This window comes from Dermacentor variabilis, chromosome 3 (genome assembly GCF_050947875.1).
Source record: "Dermacentor variabilis isolate Ectoservices chromosome 3, ASM5094787v1, whole genome shotgun sequence".
NCBI lineage: Eukaryota > Metazoa > Arthropoda > Arachnida > Ixodida > Ixodidae > Dermacentor > Dermacentor variabilis.
In genome coordinates, this window is record NC_134570.1 from 224,624,708 (window position 1) to 224,643,454 (window position 18,747).

At 44.6% G+C, this 18,747-nt stretch overlaps 1 protein-coding gene and 2 pseudogenes across 3 annotated transcripts in view; 2 read left to right on the plus strand and 1 right to left on the minus strand.

Moving 5' to 3' along the window:
- Window positions 1–18,747, minus strand: part of LOC142576667 (myeloid leukemia factor 2-like) — an 81,536-nt gene that overhangs the window by 18,945 nt on the left and 43,844 nt on the right. For all 3 annotated transcript variants that reach the window (XR_012826914.1, XM_075686895.1, XM_075686896.1), the window contains exon 4: window positions 10,385–10,544. Coding sequence is in view for 2 of the 3 variants with exons in the window: in XM_075686895.1 (XP_075543010.1) it covers window positions 10,385–10,544 (160 nt within the window). In the remaining variant the exon portion in view is untranslated. The remainder of the gene's footprint in view (window positions 1–10,384; window positions 10,545–18,747) is intronic.
- LOC142573861 (uncharacterized) lies at window positions 312–4,161 on the plus strand (annotated as a pseudogene).
- LOC142573862 (uncharacterized) lies at window positions 5,263–6,230 on the plus strand (annotated as a pseudogene).

Consider the following 18,747-nt stretch of genomic DNA (forward strand, 5'->3'; position numbering starts at 1 on the left):
AACTGGCTGAAAATACTACAGTGAAACCTCGTTAAACTGTAGTTGGCCGGAGCTCGGAAAAAGTATGTACTAAGCGGCAGTACTGCTGAACCGAAATAGCATGAGATCGCCCACTTACCTGTCAAAAACAGAACTCTGAGAATGTGTGATGAAAGGGGAAAAAAAAAAACAAGCAGTATTTATTCACTTTGCCTGACAAAAGTGTTATTTTCGATTGATGCCGCCACGGCCTAGCAGCGACAACAGCGGCCTCAAACTTACTGAATATGTAAGCCAGCTTTTCAGCCAGCCCCTTCTCGGCAAACACTCTCATGGCAGATTCCTTGTTGGTGTGCCCGCGGGCAGTAGCGCTGCAGAAGTCGCAGGGTGCCTTTTTCATTGCGGGGTGCTGTTCTCGTAGCGACGATTGCATTCACGAGGCTGACGTAACGCGCAGCTTCTGCCACTGTCGGGCCTGTATCGCCCGTGCTGTCCCTTTCCGACACTTCGGCAACAACAAAGGCAATAATGACGAAAAGTCGAACCTCGTAGCCGACATCTCTTTACGGTTGCAGAAGTGCTGCTGAGCAACTTCTTCGCATTCCAAATGCCACATACCGTAGTCAACAGTAGATCCCTGTTGCGTGCCAGCGCCAACTTCGTGCCACATTCGATAGCACGAACAATGTAATTTTTCTTCTATGCTGAGCACCCTGCGTCCTTTTTTATCCAAGCTTCGGCATGACACAACTCCTTGTTAGCATGAGGCCACAATGCTCTCTGGCACAGCACCGAAATGGTGTTGACGTTGCTTCACGCGCAAACGCAGAGCGCTTGGAGGCCGTTCTGATCTCTGAGGCTTGTTCTGTCAGGCCGCCCGACGGAGACGACGCACCACCGAGTTTGCGCAACGAAAAGTGGAAATATTACATCTTAATCGATACGTACAGAATAACCTGGTACGGTTTATGCGGATACAAAACACATTATGTTCAATGGCCACTGAGTCGGGGATCTGACTTTATTACTTTGAAAACGAAACTACTGTTTAAGCGGGTACTGTTTAACAAGGTTTTACTGTATTACATCAGTGACTGCCACCGTGTGCAGGGTGTTAATGATGAAGATATGCAAGCCCTTCATCATCTTGTTGAATTCTGACACAGGAGGGTTTCACAATTGTGAAGGCCTCAATGATCGGCGTGCCTTTTGATGATAGCCTCAAGTTTTCGCCTGCATCTGCGTGAGCAACAGTGCACCTGCTGCCATACTTTCACCATGTTTTCTTCGAGGCGATCACCGAGGCAGCACCCGATCTGCCCCGTGTTCGATTGGCCTCAGCTGCTAAAGGGCACTTTCTTTCCACCAGCCCTGCTCGAAAGGTCGTCCTAGTTGACCCTCCTACATAAGGCTTGCATATCCAAGCAAGACTTATATCCAAGAAAATAAGCTGAGCCATAAATTACTTTTCAACAAAACAGTGAGAGGACGTTTGATTAGACGAGAGACACCTACTGTGTCGCGACCTCTGCTTGGGCCTAGTTATTTTTTACCGGTGTTCTCACGGAGTCAAAAACTAAACTTCGCCAGTTTGGCAAACAGTGTGTTATGATGACCCAATATGAAAAAAATACTTTGAAATCTTTCTCTAAGCAGAACTTACCATGAAATGAAAGAATATAGACTTATTCTTTAAAGAACAGTCGTTAGTACCCCTTTCAGTTTGCTTGAAATGGAAACGACTTTTCTACATTATTCCTCAACAAAATAATTTTTCTTGCAAGCTACATATTATTGCATATTAATGATGTCACTAATTATTTTATTATCACCTTTATCTGAACTTTAGTACACCTTTTCTCCTTTTACATTGGGTTATTTTCATATTTTATAATTTTTATCTCTCTCTCAACTTTCAACTGTCTGCAATCCTGACTGCTTTCCTTTCCCATTTGCTCTCACTGCTTTTAACTAAACACTTAAAGGACCATTGACAGATAAGTTCTAAAGCAAAGCTTTGATTGGCTCTTTCCCTTGGCTTGGCGTTTCTCATTTCCTTGCCAGATACACATGTAGGCCTTAGCTTTCCACAATTCCACGAGAAATCACGGAATTGACACTTTTTGATGCTACGGTGAAACAATTGTTTCTCATTGTTTCTCACAAGGTGGCCCTACGCATCTTAAAAATGACAGATCAAGTGAAAGGTGCCAAAAGTGACAGAAAGTAGTGTTTTCTTATTTAATAATATTAAAAGGGTTTCTACTGACTCATCTTTTACTGTAGATGAAAATTAACTTTATATTAGAATATTCTGACCTTAAAAAAAAAACATGGCAAAGTGGCGCAGCCGCAGTCATCTGTTCATCCAACGTTTGCGCAGCAATAGAAAGTGCTGCATTTTACCGTTTGCTTTATTTTCCGAGTCGGTAATCAAGATGGCTCCCTGAGGATCTCATTTAAGCAAAAAGAAAGCCGAAGAACATGCTCAAGAATACAAGCATGCTAGCTATTACAAAGATGGGGGAGTCTTGCTGACCTTGTGTGTGAGCAGTGGACCGTCGGGGCAGGTGAACTATTGACGAGCACATCGAGAGCAACCGTCATCATAAGAATGATGAAACAAGAGACTCTTCCAAGCAAAAAAATGGCAAAGAATCATCAGAAGACACCGCTGGAGGTTCAGGAACACCGTGAAAGCGAAGCCGATTGCAAACGCTGGAATCCACAATTGCTGCTGGCAAAGCGAAGCACGACACTGTGGTCAAATTCCTGGATGCATTAAAGGGACACTAAAGGCAAATATTAGGTCAAGCTAAAGTGATAGACTAGTGCTTGGGAATCTCTAAGGAGTAAATATTACCCCGAACAGAGCCTTAATAGAGAAATTGAGGTAAATGCAGGACATGATCAGAGACTCCCCCGGGACATTCAAGCATTTGCCTGATGACGAAAGCACTCCTCAGTCAAATTCGGTGACCAGTACTCAATCACTCATTGCAAAAAGATCCTTGCATTGTATTATAAGACGAAATAAAATGCCACATGTTCAGCTCTATTTAATTTTCAGAAGAAAGAACTCACTGAAATTACCCTTGACAATGAGGTGGCTGGTCGAATGGTTTCCTTTTCGCTCGACTCCGTGCCGCCCACGCTTTCGCATTTCACAGTACCTTTGTCATCGCGTAGTGTAGTGCTGCGCTGATTTTGCTGGCTTGGGAAACTTGCACAAACTGCAAGTAGCAGAGAATTCAACTTTCATGTGATGTCGCGGGATGCCCGAATGGTCTATGCCACTTGACCAAAAAGCTGCTGCAGCGGCGAATCCACTACTCTGTTTTCGCTCGGTTACGCCGTCTGTCGGGTGCAGTTTCATTCACCGATGGCAGCAAAGGGTGGTATGGCATATGCAACATTACCACTGTTCCGGTTGGGCGGCGGGAAGTTTGAAGAGCAGTAAACATATTCAGACCCTTAAGATGCAATTTTCTCATGAACTAAGTCTTTTCCTGGCATGAAACAAGCATCGTGAGGTTTCTAGAATGGTATTTAAGCAGTCCACATCGAATTAGTATTTGCCTTTAGTGTCCCTTTAATATCTGCGAATGCTCCCCTAGAGAAGCTGGACAATCCAAAACTGAGAATGTTTATACAGACACTCGTTTGTAACGACGGTTTGGTGCATGGATCTGATGCACTCCGCCGAGGACTTCCGGAATTGTTTGAGGAGCACAAGATGAGACAGCTTTGAAAGCTATGTTTCAAAGTGCCACGGTGTTAGTAATTACAGATTAAACCACCAATGACTGATCAAAATCAGTTGTGAACGTGTTGTCCATCCAGTCAACGAGTGCTTCGCCACAATGTTTAATAGTGGAAGTTAAATTTGTGGATGAAGTGAACTCGTCTGTGAGAGGCTGCATTGTAACAAGAACAATGACAAGGTATGGAATTGAATTTGAGGATGCAACAGGCTTTGTAAGCGATAATGCAGCATATATGGTGAAGTAATTTAATGAGTGCATAAAGCCACTTTGCGAGGTGCTGTTCCCATTATGTGTAGCCCATAGAGTAAACATCGCAGGCAGTATAGTGCCGGTATCTTTTCCTTTAGTAGACAAACCTGTCGCGAGTACAAAGAAGGCATTCCATCTGTCGAGTACCGTATTTACACGATTGTAAGTCGACCCATTTTTTAAAATTTGAAAGTCTGAAGTTGGGGGGTCTACTTACAATCGAAACCAAAACATGGCCCCGCCAAAAAAAGCCATACCAACGAGAGCTACAACGTAGTTACAATTTTATGTTTGCTCTATGGCCCTACCCGTATCTTTTCGCTATCCCGCGTGTTTGTTCGCTTTTCGGAAGGGTTTTTCAACATTTTTGAGAGTCTTACAGTGCATGCAACACTCATGGGGGGGGGTGTCGATAGTTGATAAAAGCGTCGCTGTTCCCATTTGCGGCGGCACCCTCAGAACGGCGGCGCTTGCGGGAAGTATCGGTAGTTCGTGGAAGAGCAGACACCGCTCGCGGGTTCCTCTTTCTCTGTTTAAAGGTATTGGAATTGGTTTGACTAACTTCTTGACGCGCTCCACTTCGGCTACGTGCTAATTCTACGCTTCCCCAGTCGTCACGAGTGCTGCAGGCCCACTAATCTTTCGGCACTCGTTCACAGCAGCGTTCAAGAGGGCTGCCATCTTTTACGCCGAAGAAACAAATCACTGCGCAGCGGGCCGCAATTTCGATGTCTCTAAACGGGTGGTGCGAGAGTGGCGACTGCAGCGAAGCAAAATTTTCACCCTGTGGCGGCAAGTGAGAAATTTCCCACGTGCCGAAGTCTGGACGCTTTCCTGAGCTGTAGGCTAAGCTTGCGGCGTACGTCGCTGAAATGCGTGATCGGTCCCTGCCATTGAAGTGCGACGTGGTCATGAAACAAGCCCGGACCTTCGCCTTAATTTTAAGGTTCTGCTCCGCCCTGAGTACGAGTGGCTGGCGGCAGAAGACTGCGAAATTACGCCAACCGGACCTGTCAAAAGAGCCTCCCTGACGGCTGCGTGTGGTTGGGTGCATTTGGCGTGGGCTGCTGTTCTGCAAAATGTCCTGGTGCGGTCGTTTGCCAAATTTGAAATTTCGCTAGACCACGACGCGCTGTGGGACCGCAGCAACGATGACGATGGCAGCACTAGTGAAGACGAGTAGTCCAGTGACCATGTCAGCTAGTAATAAATTTTCGTTATCGAATGCGCCCTCGGTTTTTTCTTTTTTTTTTTCCGGTCAAGCGATATGGGGGGGTCGACTTACATTCGAGTCGACTTACAATCGTGTAAATACGGTAGAAAGTGTGCTTTCTACAAATCTCATCTAGAAAAGTGTAGGGTTCAGTGTGCCAAGACACCTCTCTAGCACCTATAAAAAGTAGGTGGAATTCATGGATTGAAGCTGTTGAGCAGCATTCTGAATACTTTGAGTACTATCCTTCTTTGCAAAGGCAAGTCCATGAAAATATGGAGATGCAGTACGTGTTGATTCTCTTGTGAAACTTTTGAATGAACACTCAACTGAGCGTACAGGATGCATTGCAGTATTTGGTAAAAAAGTTGCAAGCCTCCTGAAAGCAGCAGAGTGTCAGTGTGTAGCTTGTCAAAGCGTACAATGCTTTGTTTGCACTCTGGGGATATTTGAAAGCAGCTGTACAGGAAGATTTTGAAACACAACTGAAGAAAACATTTCACACGACCCATCCGACTACAAACAAAATGAAGGTTGTAGTGACTAAAGCGGCTAGCAAAGCGTTAGTATATTTGGATAAATTTTGGAAGTTCTTCAAGAGTGTGAGGTGCTTGCATTCTCTGCAAGTCGGGTGTCATTCAGAGAAGAGGTCAAAGTCTGCAGGTGTGCCTGGACTTGGGGAAGAATCACTCGCCCTAGCTGTTGAATGACAAGTGTACCTGATGTCTGCCCAAAAACTGAAACCTAGTGACAGGGACTTAGCACCATTTCTTTCTAAACAAGAAAATCCAGGTGTAAATTTTGATGTTCTGGTTTCCTGGGCAGGGATGGAACAGCTCACTCCAGCACTTTCTTCCATTGCCTTTAAATAATGGTCAATGCCAATCAATTCTGTTGATACAGAAAGATCATTCAGCTGCTATGGCGACATTATGTCCCACAAGCGCCTTTCTCTTGGTAAAGAGAGTACAAAGCATCATCTGATGCATCATCTCAGCCACAGCAGCTTCCTTCAGCTTTAAATAATGCAAGCATGTTTGGACTCTGAAAGTTCTTAATAAATAAACAAACTGTTACATGTACCTTATGTCTGCTCAGTGTTGCTGTGGAATTTTGCAGACTCCTCTATCTGGATTTGCAAAATTTCAGATATTCTACCTTGAAAAGTTATGGGTTCAACTTGTGGACATACACAGACAACTTGGACTGCTGGATATGTGCCCATTCCTGGCCAATCGCCAAGAGTGAACATACCACTATAATGGATAAGAAGACAAATGTAATCGTGCTGAGTTTTCTTTCCCTCTTATTTGCCATTTGTACACATTTGTTAACCGAGCTGGACACGATTATTAAGCACAGCTGTGCCTACACATGCATTATGAGTGTGGATTTAGTAGTTGGTGCGCGTCGCGGGATCGAAGACTACCTGCCGTGGGAGTGGAGAGCATGTCTACTTGCACACACCTGCGCACAAACAAGGGCAGCGAGTCAGTTTTGGAAGCAAACAACACGAAGCACGCCTCGTCAAGAGATGTGAAACCAGAGCAATCAGTAGGCTTCAGCACTTCACGCTGGCCGACCGTCACTTCAATAAGCACTTTTTCAGGACGATTCTGGAAGTGTGTGCATGGTGTGCAATACCATACAAGATGCCTAATCAATCAGAAACAAAGCAATTACTCGCCAGATATCTTGTGCACTCCTTCATAAGCATGAGCACCATGTAAGAAGGAACACAGATAAACTTATGCACAAACATACAAAGCTTCACTTCACGTACACTCCGAAAGGTGCGCTATACCTGCAATTTTTTTTTAATTTTGACTTGTATGCTTTTATGAGTTCTATCTCTAATACTCATAGAATGAAACCATAAATGCTTTGATGTGATGAATAATTAGTGATAACATTGCTAATTATGATCAGCTCTCACGCTACTTAACAAGTAGCGCCAAAAACTGTAGCTAGCCAAGCTATGTTTTTTCACAAATGACACAGCGCATACAGTAAACCCTCATTATGATAAAGTGAAGGGGACATTGAAAAAATTCAATGTAAGCAGCAAATAGTTAAAAGCAACGACCTCTTGAAAGTTAAGAAAGTAGAGGGAGTAGCACAACTTTACAGAAGTCTAATACGGGTGTCACATGGCACATTTTCAATCGAGACTGAACTTCTCCATTGCAATTGGCTCCTTGGTACAAGCTGTGGCAGAGAGCCAAACACGATTAAGAATTTCCATCCAGATCAGGCTTGATCGCAATCGAGAGTAGCCGTGTAACGATGTTACAAATGCAAGATATTCAATGAAGCAAACCTTTACTGAGGTGCAAAAAGGCAGTCAAGCTAGGTCCACTGGGTGCTTGGGCCAAGTGTTTCTGCAGAGTGCAAGTAATGCCCGCTCCAATTTGTTCAGGCACCGATGAGGCTGTGGTCACCGCCCGTGCATTCACCTTTGTTTTGCAGTAGATGGAGGCTCTGCTGCGTCTGCACCACTGTTGGTACAGTCAAACCCACTTATAATGATACCGGTTCGAACACTATATTGGTTATAACAATGAAAATGAAAAACTGCTGCACCGTCGACTTTTGTATGTTTTCTATGGGGAAATAACCCGCTTGCTACAATGTCCCCATGCCACATTATCAGTTATAATGATGAAGTCTGGCTGCTGGGTGTACATGCCGAAAAATAATTGAATGTGAAATCCTTGAAAATAAATAACAATAAAATGCGAGCCCTGGCATGATTGCCCTCCACCCCAACTGACGGTGCATGCTTCTCTCCATGAGTATCCGGTCGCCCTTCCACCAATCCGAACACGAAATAGCTCTGTGCCGCACCACCCTCTGAAACAGGAATGGACTGACACCAACTTGCGCTGACAACGCTGCTCCCAGACTGCTCGCTGGGCCCTCACAGTTGGTTTAGTCTACGGCCCTCATTCTTCGCAATTCTGCAAACAGATTAAGTCGTTCGTCCTTGCGTTTGTTCGTTGCATTGAAGTCGTTCCTGGCCACATTGTTTCTCTGCCTCGTTGGACCAGCCGCCAAAATGGAAGATGGCTGATCTGCCCGCTGATCATTGGCAATGCACGACGTTGCCGGTGAAAAGAAAGCACACTGCTATAGACTTGGAAAGAAGTGCTAAATGGTGAGGTGATCATTGCAAATATGCTTGGATAGGATAGTGACAGTGACGGCCACGATGGCAGCGCTGATGCAGTAGAGCAGGCCGCCTCAACGTTGTCCCTGCGGGAGGTCTTGCAAATGATTCAGTCCCTCGTGGGCTTGTTTTCTCGAGGGACCTTCCGCTTCACTACGTGGAGCAGCTGGATGCTTTGGAAAAGGATGTCAGCAAGGTTTGCGTAAAGCAAGCAAGGCTGATAAACGTGCGGTTTTCTCGTGCAAGCCAGTGGGAAGTACGTGGCGAGATGCTTGTGGCAATCATGTCCCAGCATTTCTTCTAGATTTCTCAAGTTGAGATGCAGCTGCGGCAACCTTCCCGCATTTTTAAAAAGACGCCTTTTGGAGCCACCAAAGCGATGCGTCGGCAGAGCTTGTACTATGTCACTTGCCATCCGTGACCCCTCTTTGCAGTTATAGCAGTGCCCTTCTTGAACGCTGACAGCCGTGGCTAGTTAACAACACGTGATCGGAGAGCGCAGGATGCAGAGTTAAACAGTTAAATGAGTCGACACAATCAGAAGCCAGATGGAGGAAAGTGGTGGGGAGGAGAACTGACCTCCCTGCTATTAAAGCTTTCTCGGAACAGCTACGTCATTCCCATTTTCATTTTTTTTTTCAACCAACCCTGTCATAACAATTATTGGTTATAACAACCGAATTTTTGTGGCCCTCGAATATTCTTATAAGCGAGTTTGGCTGTACATCATGAGGCTGTTTGTGTCTCCAATGAGGACAAAGAGCCGACAGACAAAGAACCAAGTCTAATACTTCGGCATCCATAGCAGGGGCAACGACAGGAACATAAATGTCAGCCTACGCAAATTGGTCAAAGTTGACTTTCATCTATTCGTCAAAGATTATGTGCACAGTGCCGTAAAGATCGTTGCAAACCTGCTGATCATACTCAGGCTCGCCTAAGTGCGACTGCGTAAAGCTGGCTAGCGCAAAACAGTTTGCGATCTATGCAGGTGCCCACTCTTTCCATGAATGGTTTAAATGTATGGCACCGAGTAGGTCGATGTTACAGCCCTTGTTGGCACCATGTGTAATAAGCCTGCGTTGTAAAAGACTCTTGCTGTATAGCTTTCAGGTGGTCTCAATAAAGCCCCGATCCATAAGCTGGAAAATGGCGGCTGTGTTTGCTAGCACAAACTTCAAAGTGATCACTCTGAGATTATCAATCTTCCCATGGCTGGGGCAGTTGTCCATAACAAAAAGCGCATGGCAATGCTTTGCCTTGAACTTTCGATACAAGAGGCACACAGGCTCCTCAAAAACAGCTGCAGACATCCATGCACATTTATTTTTTTCATATAACGCCGTCTTTAGGCATTGCACCTACTCCGCCTTCTCCAGTATCGACAAAGGAAGCTTGTCCTCACTGGTTGCAATTCCACCAAACAACACAGTAACCTGTTCCCTATGTTTGCTTTCCTTTTTGCCAAAGGATGCAGTCTCATCTAGGCTGCAAAGGTAATGCTGAATGTAATGCAAATGCAATTGCTGAAGTAAGGAGCTCAGCCGATGCTTATACCATCCCTCCGTGGTGTCACAGTCCATGGCTCCACTTTTGTCAACAGTTGATTTTGAGGATACACAGTGTTGTCGCTTGAAGTGTTCAAGCCAGCCATTGCTGCATTTAAATTCTCCCTGCTTGCCTATTTGGAGGGCTAGAGCTTCTCCTTTCGAAGTCAGTGTGGGTCCATTAACATGGAGGTTCGCACTTCTGGCATTTTTCAGCCACTCAAGAAGTACATGCTCAACTTCAGGACACTTGGAATCCCGATTGCGCTTTTGTTTGGCTGAGAAGCTCTTCCCAAAGCCATCCAATTCACAAAGCCTGCACCAGATGATGCCTCTTAGCAAAAATTTGCACTCGAGCATGAAAAACCATCTTGGCAAATCGCCACTCTATTTCATTTCTTGTTATCAACAAGAGTGCGTTCTTGTTGCCTGATGGCCGAGGCTATGCTATAACACTCACCCTCGTCCAGGTTGACGTACTCCACGCTCTGGTCCTCCTCTCCTGTCAGGCGATTGCGCTTGCGTCCCACAATGTGTGCCCGGTCATCCAAGTGGTGGCCAATCGTCAGCTCTTGCAGCCCTGACCGACTGTCCTGCAGTGATCGCCGGGTCTCCTTCACCTGAAAGTAAGAAAAATATGCTTGGTGGTGAGCAACATGCATGGACGCATTTAGATAATGCAAGCCACTCAATTACAATAACTATGAGGTATGCAATAACTATAAGGCATGTGACTGGGTTCTGCTGGTATGCCTAGTTTCTTTATATGTGACTCTCGGCTATTGGTCGTAAACATGAAGATTGCTGGACGGAAGTGCCCTGATGAAGTGGCCCAAGCACTTAATAGGAGCAATCATGTATCTGCATTCTATATTGTGCCGTATCAAGATGATTGGCCATAGGTACAAGGTTGATGTTATGCAGGGGTGGGACTGCCCAAGGTCACTTTGGAGCAATTTTCGGAGCAAGTAAAATTGCATTTTGGAGCAGATAAAATTTCATTTTGAAGCACTTTAGAGCAGGCCAATTAGAATTTTGTGGAATAATCAAATATGGAATATGGCAGCACACTTCGAAACCATGATGAAACAAACTAAAAAAAAATTTAATTATGGAGTTTTACGTGCCAAAACCACTTTCTGATTATGAGGCACGCCGTAGTGGAGGACTCCGGAAATTTCGACCACCTGGGGTTCTTTAACGTGCACCTAAATCTAAGTACACGGGTGTTTTCGCATTTCGCCCCCATTGAAATGCGGCCGCCGTGGCCAGGATTCGATCCCGCGACCCCGTTCTCAGCAGCCCAACACTATAGCCACTGAGCAACCACGGCGGGTATGAAACAGACTAAACCAGCACAAGCACTGTACTATACTGCAACTGTGTTAAGCAATGTCTTAAGCTGAAGTTTGAAGCAGATATACCCCGATACTGAAACTGCCTAGTGTATGCAAATTTTGACAACACAGCATGCTCTCGGTTGTACAAATGTCAGAATAACGAATAATACCATTTTATTAAATTCCCCGCAGTTTTCCTATGCATTCAATGCAAAAATTTTTCAGTTAGACAATTTCTGAATAGCGAATATTTCAGTTGTGCAAAGTTTATCAGTGGACCCGGGCTCATTTTTGAAATCAGTTCAATGAACTTTTGCGCTCTGCAGCACTTTGGCCCGCCACCCCCAAATTTCCCTTCCCGTGCCGGCTATGTGCAGTGTGACAGTGAGCTAGTCACCTGTGCTGAACTATCAGATCTGGAAATTGTTTCCTGTGTTCGTCTCGAAGAAGTAGAGTACGACGAGGAAGATGCAATGGCAGAGGCAGATTCAAATCCTATAATTCTAGCCGAGGCTGCAGGATGACTTGGAAAGTTGTGAGACAATGTGTCTCAGCAACAAGCTATGCCAGAGTAAACAATCTCTGTGGACAGCTTTAGTACTTCTTGCACTTTAAGAGCACCAGTGCAAATGAATATTATACAATTTTTTTTTTCAAAATGAGATAGGCAGCAACGTAACTGTTACACACTTCGTATGTATTGATGTACATAACTCCATAAATTGCATTTCACAGTCTTGACTCATATCTGCTCTGCCCTATGTCATTCTGTGTTCTACTGAATATTCAGTTTAGTGAACTGAAGTTTAGTTTAGTTCACTTAAGTGAGAGTTCACTGTAGTGCCTTTAGATTTTCATTTAGTGGTAGCAACCACAAAAAAACATGCATTCTCTGTAATAGTGAGTCCGAAATTTCGAAAAGTAACAATACATTTTTATAAATACATTTTTCTTTAATGTGTCGACAGTGTGGTTGAAGTGCCTGGAAATGCACTTTACCAACAGACCCTATGGAGAAGCCAGGGTTACGAACTACAGTGGAATCTCAATAAATGGAAATCGCTTAAATGGAACCGTCTCTTATATGGAACACCACCCTCACGGTTGGTTGGTTTTGTATTCAAGCAATTGTATTCACCTCGTCTCTTAGTAAATGGAACTCCTGATAAATAAAACCAATTTCCTTGGTCCCTTGAGGTTTCCACTGTACTCTGGTTAATTGAAAGCCGTTTCAACAGAATAGAGCAGGGCGATACCAAAGCATCTAATGCTCAACTTTCTAGTATAATGTAAAACTATTTCAACCTGTTATTTCAAATCTGCCATTAGCCCTTCACGATAGCTGAGGCCTCGCCGATAGGGGCATAAAAACAGGTTGTAACACTTTCATGTTATAGTGGCCTTGGGGACAGACACGCTCGCTGGCTGAACCTGCTGCAGCGTATGCTTCTCCAACAGCTTGCAGCGCCCTCTACCTATTTTTCTTTGTTTTGCACCTTGGGCGATGGGCCCACTCAACCGTATTCCATTGCGCTCCAATTTAAACACAGCTGCCCTGGCCACACCAACAGCAGCGACGACAGCCGGCAACTTGCCAGAAGTGCAGGGGTGGGACTGCTCCAAGCCACTTTGGAACAATTTTTGGAGACTAAATTTAATTTTGGAGCAGTTTGGCAATCTCAATTTTGGTGGAATAACAGAATATGGCAGTGCACCTTGAAACCCTACCGAAACACAGAACAAACTAACACGAAGCGTGTAGTAGAAGCGTGCTTTGTACCATATTTACACGATTGTAAGTCAACCACTTTTTTTAAATTTGAAAGTTTGAAGTTGGGGGGTCGACTCACAATCGAAACCAAAACATGGCGCCGCCAAAAAAGCGAGACCAACAGGAGCTACAACGTAGTTACTACGATTTTATGTTTGCTCTACAGCCCTACCCGTATCTTTTCGCTATCTCGCGTGTTTGTTCGCTTTTCAGAAGGGTTTTTCAACGTTGAGAGTTTTACAGTGCACGCAACACTCAAGGAGGGGGGGGGGGTGTCGATAGTTGATGGAAGCATCGCTGTTCCTATTTGCGGTGGCACCCTCAGAACGGTGGCGCTTGCAGGGAGCATCGGCAGTTCATGGAAGAGCAGGCACCGCCTGCGGGTTTCTCTTTGCCTGTTGCGCTTAGCTTTCTTGACAAAAGGCATTCGTTTGACATGTTCCACTTGACCGCTGGCTACGCGCTACTTCTATGCTTTGCCAGTCGTCATGAGTGCTCCAGGCCCACTAATCGTCCGGCACTCGTTCAAAGCAGCGTTCATGAGGGCTGCCATCCTTTATGCAGAAGAAACAAATCACTGCGCAGCGGGCTGCAATTTCTATGTATCTGAACAGGTGGTGCAAGAGTGGCGACTGCAGCGAAGCGAAATTTTCACCTGTGACGGCAAGTGAGAAATTTCCCACATGACGAAGTCTGGACGCTTCCCGCAGCTGTAGGCTAAGCTTGCGGAGTATGTCGCTGAAATGCGTGATTGGTCCCTGTCAGTGAAGTGCGACATGGTCATGTAACAAGCCCAGACCTTCGCCTTTCAAGGCCCTGCTCCGCTGTGAGTACGAGTGGCTGGCGGCAGAATACCGCGAAATTACGCCAACCGGACCTGTAAAAAGAGCCTCCCTGATGGCTGCGTGTGGTTGGGTGCATTCGGCATGGGCTGCTGTTCCACAAGATGTCGTGGTGCGGTCGTTTGCCAAATATGAAATTTCGCTGGACCATGACGCGCTGTGGGACCGCAGCAACAATGACGATGGCAACACTAGTGAAGACGAGTAGTCCAGTGACCATGTCAGCTACTAATAAATTTTTGTTATCGAATGCGCCCTCGGGTATGCTCTCCTTTTTTTCTTCTTTTTTCTCCTGTCACGCGATATGGGGGGGGGGGGGGGGGTAGACTTACATTTGAGTCGACTTACAATCGTGTAAGTACGGTAACTGCAGTGTGCTACAACATGGAAAAGTGCATCAAGCAGTGGCATGGTGCAGGCTTTCCTGTAAAGCCGAAAACATCAGTGGCACTACAATCGAACTACATATTCCCACGTGATGCTTATGATAATAGCGAAAAATGCTCGGAAATTATGCAGTCCAATTGATGCGGTAGCACCTGGGTCACCATAAGTCACCACACACACTGAGAGCCGCAATCAGCCCTGGGATATATTTCTTTTTGTTTATACACATACCAAAGGCCACAGTCAGACTCAAGCAGGAGTGAAGCACAAGAGAAGATGTAATACATGAATGGCATGTTAAGTCTATAAAAATTATGCCACAGGGAAAAACAACAACAACCACATAAACACGTAAATACAAATCATGAATCGCGCAGTCTTGCACAATGAACATGTTGCACACTAATGTTGATGTTCCCAATATTATTAACAAAGGATTCTACTGAAATAGAGGAAACAGCTATTTCTGGTGGTTTATTCCAGCAGGCAATGGCAGCTGGAAACAAAGAATACTTGTGCGAGTTCGTGTGGCTTATGGTTTGTTTGACCATTTTACTGTGACCCGTGTGAAGTGAAGTAGGTAGGCAGAGCCACTATCTTGAAGCGGCCATGATAGAGCTCATGCATAAATTCTAACCACGATACGACTCTATGATGGGCTAGTGACTGTAGATTAGTTCCATACATAACTGCCTAACAGTGCTACATCTTGAATAATCTGAGAAGGCAAACTGAACCACTAATCTTTGTATTCGTTCCAGTTTGTCAATTAAATATTTCTGATGTGGGCTCCAAATTGTATCAGCATACTATAAGGTAGGTCTTACTAGACTTTTGTAAGCTTTCAATTTGACAGGCACTGTTGCTTCGTGCAGTTTCCTTTTCAACAGTGACAATTTACTCTGGGATTTGCGACAAATTTCGTTAATGTAGGTCTCCCAACTTAGGTTATTTGTCATAGTTACCTCCACATATCTTATGCACGAAATTCTGGTTAGTGGGGTATTGTGTAATGTGTACGTGAAGTCAAGCATTGTTTTCTGTTAGCATATAAAAGTTATTTTGTTTTAGCAGTGTTTTAAGTCTCATAGCCCATACCTTGCACCACTGTTGAATAGCATGCAAAGAGTCATTTATTGTAAGTTGATCTGAACAGTTAAGCACTGACTCATATATATGACTCTGTGAACAATCGTGTATGTACTGACAGGTGAACAAAGCGTTGCATGTCATTGATATAAATTGAAATGGGTGCCAAAACATTCTTGCGAGACACCAGAAGAAACACTCAATACTTCAGAGGAGCACGTATTCACATCACAGTAACACTTTGTTTCCTATTAGGTAGTAAGGTAACATGAAATCCAGGATACATTTATTTGAATACCACATGCATGGAGTTTGGTAATTAAGTCAGCGTGGGGAACATCAAAAGCTTTGGAGAGATCCAAAAAGATAGCATCAATTTGACCTCCTCTATTAAGTTCATTCGCAATGTCCTGCATTAATTCTGCTAATTGTGTTGTGGTTGACAAGACAGACCTGAAACCATGCTGTTGATGGCACAAAAGATCGTTATATGCAAGGTGAGTAACAATTGCTTTGTAAATTATGTGCTCCAAAACCTTGCAACACGTGCTTGTGAGTACACTGGCAGGGGCGTAGCCAGGGGCGGGGGGGCTTCTGGGGCTTCAGCCCCCCCCCCCCCCCCCGAAATATTTTCGTGCTGTCCATGCAAGGCCCACCAAAGCAACCACCGGCATCGGAAATCATTCTGGATTTTGTCTAGAATATACTTTTCACGCTCGAAAAGACATTTCACCGCGAACATTGCGAACTCAGGCTGGATTTCGTGGCAATGCTCATGCACCTGGAGTCACATAATGCAAGGAGCCCCGTCCGAGCACCAAATTTCAAGGGCGTTTTGATGGCGAACGGACTCACCGCAGCATGTCGCAGAGGCCGCGGAATCTACGGAGCGCATGGATGTCAATTCCGAAACATTATGGGTATAAATTCTCATAAAGTTTTTATGCGAAAGGTGCATTGACATTTCCAAAGTTGTAGTTCTGATGTTCAATTACGGAATTTTGTGGGTTTAATGTAGTTATAAACATTTAATGCCAAAGATGCATTGACTTTTCTAGTCTTACATCGGAACATACAACGAGACAAGCCTAATCAACACACTTTCAGGCAAAATAAACCAATAAAGAATCAATCAGTAAATCAATCAATCAAGTTGACAAAGTACGCAGCGAGGTCCGATGAGACGAAGGGTTGTGGTGGTTCATTCGTGCCGTCATGTCACATAAAAAAAATATATCAAAATTTCTTTTTCACCTACACCAAAGCATCCATGTCAACACACTATAGCCAGCCCAAGTAACTATGTTCCTATTTTTCCTCCTTTGACTTTGAGGGGGGGGGGGGGGGGTGGAATGGGTGCGCCGACGATGGTGGCTAAGTCTTGCGTGCGCAAAGGAGAAAAGCGGGAAGCAAGCGCGCCGTCTTCTGTCGCGCACGATACATCGGGGAGAGTGGATGGAATGGGGGCGGGATCTAGGATTCTGTGAATCTGTGATTGCGCAACATGTTCATTTGCCTTGTCTGACGCATTACATACAGTGACTTTTTCTTAGATAGGTAGATTTATTGGATACTTATGCGCATACTTAAATATCTTGTTGCCAGGTTTTGTGTATATGTGCAGTGAACTTTGTTTCTAGTGACACTTTTTTTGCCCTTTATCAAGCTGTATCTTTGCATTTGCATATATATTCAATTGTATCTTCGCATTTATAATGTACGAGGGCAAGTGAAATGAAAGTTAGCCTACCCACCTCGCGCAATAATGGTTCGATTCATTATCTGCAAGGCATGCGCGTAGCAAACAGGCATTTCTCATTTACAAAAGTGACACACAGGTGTGAGGATAAATGTTCTTTATTGCTCCCATACACTGGGTTGAACATGGTTGCGTGATGTAATGGATGCTCCGGAAGTTGAGCGGCGTGGTGCTATAAGGTTTTTGACAGCTGAAGGTGTTTCCCAAAAAGAATGGTATGGTATGGCTACCGTGTTAGTTGGACATTTCATTTCATTGGCCACTGTGAAGCGTTGAAGTAAACGGTTCAAAGAAGAACGTGAAAGTTGCAAAGACGATCCAAGACCGGGCCAAAGCCATCGTGCAATCACCCCCAACAAAATTCCAAAGCTTGATGATCTGACGAGACTAGAACGGAGCATAAGCATCGATGAACTGGCAGAGCGTGTGGACATCAGTCACGGTCCGGTTCACGCCATAATTCATGAACATCTTGGTTATCGGTTCTTGCGTGCGCAATGGATGCCCAATATTTTGAACCACTGCCAGAAGGAGAAGATCGGCGCTACCTTGACTCATCTGATCCGGTATCATAATGAGGGTGACGACTTCTTGTCTGCAACTGTGATCAGGGACAAACCATGGTGCCACTACTATGAGCCCGAAACACGACGGCAAAGCTTACAGTGGAAACATTCGAATTCACCACCCCCAGAGAATGCAAAGGCTGCCATTACCGCCGGAAAGGTGTTGAGTTTTTTTCGATCGTCAGGTGCCATTACTGATAGAATTTGGTAAATCTTGAAAGACTATCAATTATTTCAGATATTGTGAAACGATGGATCGGCTGCGAGTCTCAATCAAGAACAAAAAACGTGGAAAATTGATGAATGGGGTCATCTTGTTCTACGACAATGCCCATCCCCACGTCGCTGATGTGGTTAATATAAAACTGGCAAAGCTCAAGTGGGAAACGCTGCGACATCCGCCACACAGCTCAGACCTGTCGCCTTGCGACTTCCACATGTTGGGGGAGCTGAAAAAACAGCTCAAGGGAACCAGATTTGTGTTGGACTATGACGTGAAAGAGTCAGTTGCAGGCTTTTTGAAGCAGCAACCCAAGGAGCTTTACGAGATGGGAATCAAGCGACTCGCTAGTCAATGGGAGAAATGTCTAAATGCTCATGAAGGCTACTTTTAAATAAAGTACCCCGTTTGTCATGTATTCTCACTGGCTCATTTTCATTTGACTCGCCCTCATATATTTTGCAGAACTCCCGCTTTTTATACGTGCTCTGTGTTGCGACTATAATTTCGACACAATTACTCACGACACACGACTGCTCCTGCGTAATACATTCAAACAAATGACAGCATCATTGAGATTTTTCACTGGTCATTGCATATGTACAAGAATTGAACAAGGTTATTGAATGACAAAGTTTCATTAACACATTTGTCATCAACTTGTTCATTTCATGGCCTTTACATTTTTCATATCAGCGGCATGTACTGCTTTGCTGGTTTGTAACTGATATAGTTCTAAAGTTCGTGTGATATGTTCTTTACTTATTAGATAGGCAAAAAACATGGAAGCGTTGACATCAGGTATTCTGGGCACAATTTTGGACACATACGAATACATTCTTTTATAAG